Below are 7,616 nucleotides of genomic sequence, written 5' to 3'. Positions count from 1 at the left end.
ATCCCTATACCAATCTTCAGACTTTGGGTCCACTACCATTTGTGTGTGAGAGATCCAGCTTCCTGGGATGCGAAATGTTAGCACTGAAAATGGATTGGGTTTGGACTCTGCTTGATAAGTGTGGTATCTAATCAGCGTCACGTTGTTAAGTAGATCTGGTTCTGGTACATGTGGGAACTAAATAAATATTTTCCTTTGAATTGAAAGATGAAAAACTAGTTTGATTTTGAAGACCTCTTGATCAAGTTCTTAACAGGCTCAAACATGAGCAGAAGCTCATGCTCGCATAATAACACGAGCTTGATCAAGTTCTTAACAGGCTCAAACATGAGCTAAAATGCTCGCATAATAACACGAGCTTGTTAATCTCGAGCTCAGGTGATTTACAAAGTAAACGAACCCAATCCCCGGTTTGACCAAGCTGAGCGCAAGCCAAGCTTGAGCAGCTCCCTTGGTACATGATCTCACGGACTCGTTCAAATCGTGGGGCTAACCAGGTATATATGGGCATCAGCCCACCAACCTGGTCAAGGACCATCAACCATCAATGCCATTAAAGACTTCGACCGAGCTCAGAGACGGTTTCTCACCAATGCCATTAAAAGACCTAGTAGCACCGAACTTTGCCTCTTATTACCTACGGTCTTATAAAACTGGGAAACCAACACAGGAAGCCTCCAAGGGTGCGTCCAAATGAAGACTCAAAACTTGAAGGTACTATTTTCGTTGTCCAATGAAGACTCAAATGAAGACTCAAAAATTTGTTGTCCAATGAAAAATTTTCAAATGCATATGAATCAATCAGAACAGCCACAAACCCGGAGGCCTAAACCAGCTAAACCTCAGATCGCTACCGGAGCCAAGTTTTAAGCATGATTGATTAAACTTTAAGCTCGGTCGGAAGCCTTGTAGTAGAAAGGAAACACCATCTCTATGTGTTGCCAAACATGGTTTTGCCAAAATGTGGTGCTGTGTATGGAGTTGCGAGATGGTGTTGAAATGTGGTGCTGGTAGCTGCCTAACACCATTCAAATAGAATGTTTTGGCACCACTACTCCCAAACAGCAGAGTATAACAGAGCAATAGGGAAACAACAAAATACATACCATTCAAGGGTCCCAAACCTAAACTTAATTTCAAGATGGGACCCTGCATTATAGTTTGTCATAGGAATAAGGTTACGAAACAAACTAACAAGCTTTTTGCAGAAAATGTGCTTAAAAGACGAGTCTAGAGAGATTATCTTGAATTTTCATGTACCATGAGTGAAAACATTACCTAAATGGCTAAACATGATAAAAAATAACTCATAGAAGACTAATATAGAGAATCTGAAAATACCAAATTGTTCAAGTATCCTCCAACACACAGTAACTAATAGAAGTATACCAAAATTGCACTCAGAATAGGAAACAGAAAGTAGATGATAGAGTACTTGGCTGGCTGCTCACTTCTTCTCTTCCTTTTCTGCCTCGGCAGCCCTCTTCAACCGAGCACCAACATGGCGTGTGTTCATCCGCTCCAGACGAAGCTTGTTGTATGCCCTGAATGACTTCATTTCATCTGTTACCTTAACAAACTCCACTGTTGGCTTCTCCCTTTCAATGGGCATGTATTCACCCTGGGACTGTGTTGCAGTGGCCAATTCTTCAGCTGTGGCATCACCAGCCTGAGACAAGGACAAGAAGATGACATTAAAAAAACAAGCACCAAAATACCAATCAGGTCCATGTTAGCATTGATGAATTATGCACTGACCTTTGAATGACGGGCACGCCTTGGGAAGATGACCAACTTGGCCTTGTAGGTTTTCAACCTTTGGACGTTCGCCTGGAGACCCTCCAAGGAGCGGTTCTTGCGGCGATGATCAACAGCAATGCCAATTGTAGGAGCCAGTTTCTTGGAGATTCCAGCTGCCTGAAAAGGAGAGAATCAATAATCAGGATACATAGAGGAAAATCCCAATTGTATTGCTTGTGGTTAAAAAATTGTCCACTTATCATGGATATGGCAAGTTATTTTGTGCAAGCATGTAGGCAGGGAAGTTTCATCCAATGCATACGCTTAGCATATGGTAGGGAATAAAAACAGAACCATAAAAAACGATTCATGGGGAAAGAGATTCACCTCTCAATATAATTCACAAAAGAAACAGAAAATATGCAGTCCCATACAGAGCATAAAAACAGCAATGAAAATGAATACCACAACCATCCATAATATCTTCACCAACTAAATTGGTATTCAAAAAAGATTGATAAGGTCAAACCAAGTCCAGATTGGTTTAAAATACAGCAATAGCACATCTCAAAAGAATTCATTCTCACCCGGCCCCTCCCAACAACAACAACAACAACAATAAAAAACTTCAATAAAGCAACAATCTACACGGGAAGAAATTTCTCTGAAACCCTGCAAAGGAGTTGTGACCAAAAGAACCATATGTATGAGGTGCAGTAGAAATGCAAACACTTTGGAGAAAACAATATTATTTGTGAACATCAAAGGACTCAAATCAGGATAGTATCTTTCATTTGATTTTGCACAAAGATCAACCATGACAATATTATTTGTGAACAACAAAGTTTGCAAGATTATTAAGCAAAAAAAAAACCTTGAGCTCTTCAAGAGAGAATCCCCTTCCAGCTCTGAGCTTCATGTTATACTTCAGAGTTTGACCATGAACAACGGGACGAAGAGGTCCAGAAGTTGGTCTCGGGAATATTTTTACTGCTTTCTTCTGCCGAGCTGCAGATACAGAACAACAACATCAAAATTCTTAGAGAGAAAAGGAAACAAGCAACTCTTGAAAACCAGAAGAAAGATAAAATAATGTAAAAGCTAGCATACCTAAACTTGTATAAACTAAACCAAGCAGCTAGATTTTGCAAAAGAGTGAAAGAACAGAAAATAAGATGAGGTTGTACCAACGCGGCGCCTTGTTTTCCTAGCTGGTTGGTTGAACCAAGTCCTCACATAGTTCTGCCAGTGTTTCTTAAAATGCCCATTGGGCACAACATTGTTGTGCTTAACCATCGCTTACCTGACATGAAAAAGCCAATATTAAGCCAAGGCAATGGTTGCCAAAGAGGTGGTGGATATGGAGGGGATCCCATAAAAGAAACATTATGCACGAGGTTCTAGAACAGAAAGAGATCAGATTAACCGATGCACAAAAATGGAACGGTGCTTTAGCACTTGAATGTGATAATTGCAAAGCAAAACGGAAATAAATCATGTGCCCCATTTCAATTTTGGCAACAAATATCGAGAAATCTATAAATTCAAGGCTTCAAGAAGGCTCGACCAATTATGAATCATAAGGAAATTGGAAAATTATTTAATCAAGTCGTAGCAACGTTATAACACAGCTGTAGAGGGGATCAAAACCATAACAGAGGGTTTCCCCACTCACACTGATCCGTTCCAAAATAACAGTGGCCAAATCACCTGTAGTTATTCGAATACAAATAATAATAACAGTAAAAAATAATTAAATAAAGCAGTAACAAAGTGAAACATCACTTCCATTCTAAGCCGACAACCAAATCGCGACAATAGTTAGAAAGATAAGAGGGAAACGTGAAACCCTGATCCAGTACTCCTATTTTGATCGAAGAAAATATAAAAAATGAGAAACAATAATAAAAGAAGAGAAAAACCATCTACTCTAAACCAAAGAGGGAAACCCATCGATGCAAACCAAGATGCGAATACGAGAAATGAAGCAAAATCCTATAAAAAAAATAAATCCCTTTCAGAACAAGGAAAAAGAAAAAACAAAAACAAAAATAAAAAATGAGAGAGAGGGAGATATTACAACTTGAGTTTTTACTCTGATTGAAAGAAAGAGGAGGAACAATGAGAACAAGAAGAAGATTTCCATTACAACAATAATCGACAGGAAAGAAAAAAAAGATTCACTTGGTTCAGTGAGTGGTTCTCGCACAAAACAGGGAGAGATCCACGAGATCCCGCCGGAGAATCGATTTTCCGGCGGGGAGAGAGGATTTTCTCGCGAGTTTCTGGCGGAAAAGAGGGCATACCTTGCCGGAAACGTCCCTTCACGCCGCCGGAGTTCCGTCTTCCACAGCGCAGTGACCGCAGAGAGCTCGAGAAATCGGAAGCCTCCCGCACCGCTTCTCCCTTTGAATAGGGGAGTGACCTAGGGTTTTAGATTTTTCGACTTTCCGATTTTACCCTTCGAGCCTGCCTGTGGTTGGATCTCTCCCGGACGGATCGGACCCGGCTTACTCTCGGAAGCTTCTTATTCAAATAGTCACAAATCTCGTTCTTTCGAAAATATGGACAAACTCTTCGAAAATATTGGCATATATGCCTACAAGGGCTCTCCCCTAGGGATCAAGGTTGTTAAATGCGATAAGATAAGGCGAAGCGAAGCGTTGAGCCTGTTATGAAACTAGGCGTTGAAGAGTAATCTTAGTGATCAAAATAATAAAATATATAATATTAATAAAATAATGAAAATTTTAAATAAAAACTACTAATAAACAATAGTATAAAATAAATACTATTTTTCTATAATTAACTCGTATTACTCATTTTCTTATATGCATGCACATTCAAACCACAATTAAGTTAGACTCATAGTGCAAGACAAAACAAGTTATATCTACAAAAATGAAATCATATTGAATACATGTGGGGCCATCTCCAAATCCACCTTTTCTAGAAATACCTTCTATTCACAAAATTTTTGTTGTAATAATAGAGTTCAAATGCACAATTAATATAAAATAAGTTAATTCCTCAACTATTGTACAAAATTAGACCATGATAGAAATCAGTGTTTGGATCTTGTTATTCCAATATGTATGTAAGGTTTTAAAAGGGTTAAAACAATATCTTATAATGTAACAAAGTTTTAACCCTTATAAAATTGTATTTTACTTTGAAAAATCATAATTCAATAGTCAATTAGTTGATTCTTACTATTTTGATCATTCTATAGGTTGGGTATGACCCGATTTGGACCCATACTGAATTTGATAGGGTCAAGGTTTGGTAACAAAGAAAGGAGTCTGATTAACTATTTGGGTCAGACCCATGAAGTCCAATATAGTTTATAAAATTTTATACCAAAATCAGATCCATCCCGAGTTTCATCCACAAATTTCAATGTAAAAAAATATTATTTTATCTGGTTTGGTTTATGTAATCCTTATCGGATCCAAGTATGGTCTTTCTAAAGAAATATCAGATCAGATCTGAATTTGAAACTGATATTGACACTTCCTACTCGGATCCGAGTACGAACTCACATGTAGAATGTGCATATTTTAAGTATTATATTTGCTGAAAATAGCTTCTTTTGGATCTGATATCTGATTTGGATCCGACCCACTTACACCCCACTTGGGAAAGCAATCGGGCTAGGTGGTGTCGCCCAACAGTACAAAGGAAAGCTTAACGGTAATGAGGGAAAGCACAAGAAAATGAAAGAATGGTCTGCCCCCTTCTCTCTCTCTCTCTCTCTCTCTCTCTCTCTCTCTCTCTCTCTCTCTCTCTCTCTCTCTCTCCGAGCCGAGCCGAAGCCACCATCGTCGGAGCAAGACCTCTGTAAGAGATTGTCCCTTGCCGGAGAGAGATTCACTGTCGGAGGCTCACGCCAGACTTCCTCCATGGACCACCATTACCGGAGACACCCGCCAGAGAGAGAGAGAGAGAGAGAAACCCATTTTTCTTAAGTTTCTCGCTGCACCCTCTTTGCCCACTATTGCTCCTCCATCACCAAACCACCGTCACCCTTATCAAATCTAGTTGCCTGCAAACCATCTTTCTCAAATCCCTCTTACCTTCTCCTATATCCACCTAATATCTTTACCACCTTCCTCAAAACCCTCAATCATGGAGAAGGACGACTCCCATACCTGAAGGAAGATCGTCAGACCGTAGGATTCCATAGGTTTTGGCTGCCAGGGGTTCGAGCGATGGGGTTTGATTGACAGGTTTCGATAGTTCTTGATCGCTGGGCGACAAGGTTTTGATCGACAAGGGTTTGAGCGCGTACGCCTTAGAAGCAAAGTGCACCTCAACGTGAGGCGTGCGCTTCGAGCCTTCCAACGCCTCCCTACAGTGCCTCGGTTTCTTAAGCTTGCACTTCGCCTCTAAGGCGTACACTTCAGGTACTGAGGTGTTCGCCTCTAATAACACTGCTAGGGATAGCTGTGGATAGGGAGAAACGATAATGTAAAACTTTTTCTATAATCTCTTTTCTCTTTTTCTTCTAATGAGCTGCGTGGGCTTTTATTTTTTTCTATTATTTTTTCTAAATGGTGGCAATAGCGAGAGAATTGAGAAAATGGATCCATACTCAACCTGTTTGAACGAGGGATGTAGGATATGAAATGAGAAATAAACTTGTGATGAAAGTCAAAATCAAAACCTGTGAGAGAATAAAGGCGGGGATGAAAGGCAAAATTTTGAGACGGGGCAGGAGTGAAGACCTTGTCCCTTATCCTCGCCCCGATCCACTGTCATCCCTACTCTTTCCTTATTTAGTAGAAGTGACTTGTGAATGTTACCAAGTTAATAGGACTTGGTGTTGGATTTAACAAACCACCCAAAAGAAAGAAGGATCGAATTCATGTTCTCGTTAAACTGTTGAAATCGAATCTGAAATAAAATTTAATGTGAAAGCATTACCTGAATCCATAGCGCTCTGATTGATCGTTGACGGGTATGATCTTTCAAAACCTGTATATTTAACCATTTTCTTTTTTCCAAAACCTTATGAGAGAATGACTGAATTCTCTTTTTTATAATTGAGAGTCTAAAAATATGTGGTTCAACGTATGTAGGCCCACACGATTTTCCCAACAATCTCCTACTTGGGCCACATACGTAACCGTATAATCACACATTATAACTGTATGAGCTCAAAAGTGTTGCCTTATCAATTGATATCTCTACCAATCTGGTCCATTGATCATGTTGACATAGAACCAAAGTGGTCTTCATTATAAATAATGTAATTGGACCCATCAATGATCAAGTATATTGATATAACCAAATGACATGGATCAAGTATGAATATGAAGCATAGAAATTACATGCAATGTGATCAAACATGTCTATTTTCAACTGATCCATCTTAAAAACATTAGTGAAATCAAAACATAATGAGTACATAATGAAATTGAAACTTTAACATTATACCAAAGTGGCAAAAGAAATTTTATTATATCATAGAACGTTCAAATACAAACTCCCACTAAACCAGCATATCATAAAATAATAAAACACCCATACGAGCAATATGCTCGTGAAAGACCTTGGGTGACAGGCCTTTAGTAAGCGAATCTGCAATCATGGAGTTTGTGCCAATATGTTCTATTGATATCTGACCATTCTGTGCTCTTTCTTTAACAACAAAGAACTTGATGTCAATATGTTTTGACTTCGATGAGCTCCCGTTGTTGTTGTAATATAGCACTGTTGAATTATTATCACAAAATAACTTTAACAGTCTTTCAACATTACCCAAAATCTGTATTCCTGTGATAAAATTACGTAGCCATATCCCATGGTTGGATGTCTCATGACAGGCTACGAATTCTGCTTCTATAGTGAAAGAAGCAATAAGTGTCTGCTTG

General features: G+C 39.0%; 1 protein-coding gene across 1 annotated transcript; it reads right to left on the bottom strand.

Annotated features, from left to right (window-relative positions):
- Positions 1-1,292: 1,292 nt before the first annotated feature.
- Positions 1,293-4,147, bottom strand: LOC149834725 (large ribosomal subunit protein eL13z). Its single transcript, XM_090011525.1, has 5 exons — positions 4,047-4,147; positions 2,928-3,043; positions 2,615-2,748; positions 1,759-1,917; positions 1,293-1,669 (listed from the first exon to the last, which is right to left on the bottom strand). Exons 2-5 carry the CDS (start codon positions 3,034-3,036, stop codon positions 1,448-1,450), a joined length of 624 nt encoding a protein of 207 aa, XP_089867651.1. The 5' UTR covers positions 3,037-3,043; positions 4,047-4,147; the 3' UTR covers positions 1,293-1,447.
- Positions 4,148-7,616: the final 3,469 nt, after the last annotated feature.

This window comes from Nuphar pumila, chromosome 6, assembly GCF_984573655.1.
Source record: "Nuphar pumila chromosome 6, dmNupPumi1.hap1.1, whole genome shotgun sequence".
NCBI classification, from domain to species: domain Eukaryota; kingdom Viridiplantae; phylum Streptophyta; class Magnoliopsida; order Nymphaeales; family Nymphaeaceae; genus Nuphar; species Nuphar pumila.
Note: the sequence above shows the minus strand (reverse complement) of the source record. Positions and strands in the feature narration are given on the sequence as shown.

Bases quoted from the DNA above. Each gene is read 5' to 3' on its own strand.
- LOC149834725 (XM_090011525.1), bottom strand. From the start codon at position 3,036: ATGGTTAAGCACAACAATGTTGTGCCCAATGGGCATTTTAAGAAACAC. The intron at 1,918-2,614 runs GTTTTTTTTTTG...TCTCCTTTTCAG, and splicing joins TCTCTCTTGAAGAGCTCAAG to GCAGCTGGAATCTCCAAGAA. The intron at 1,670-1,758 runs GTCAGTGCATAA...TCCTTGTCTCAG, and splicing joins GGCGTGCCCGTCATTCAAAG to GCTGGTGATGCCACAGCTGA.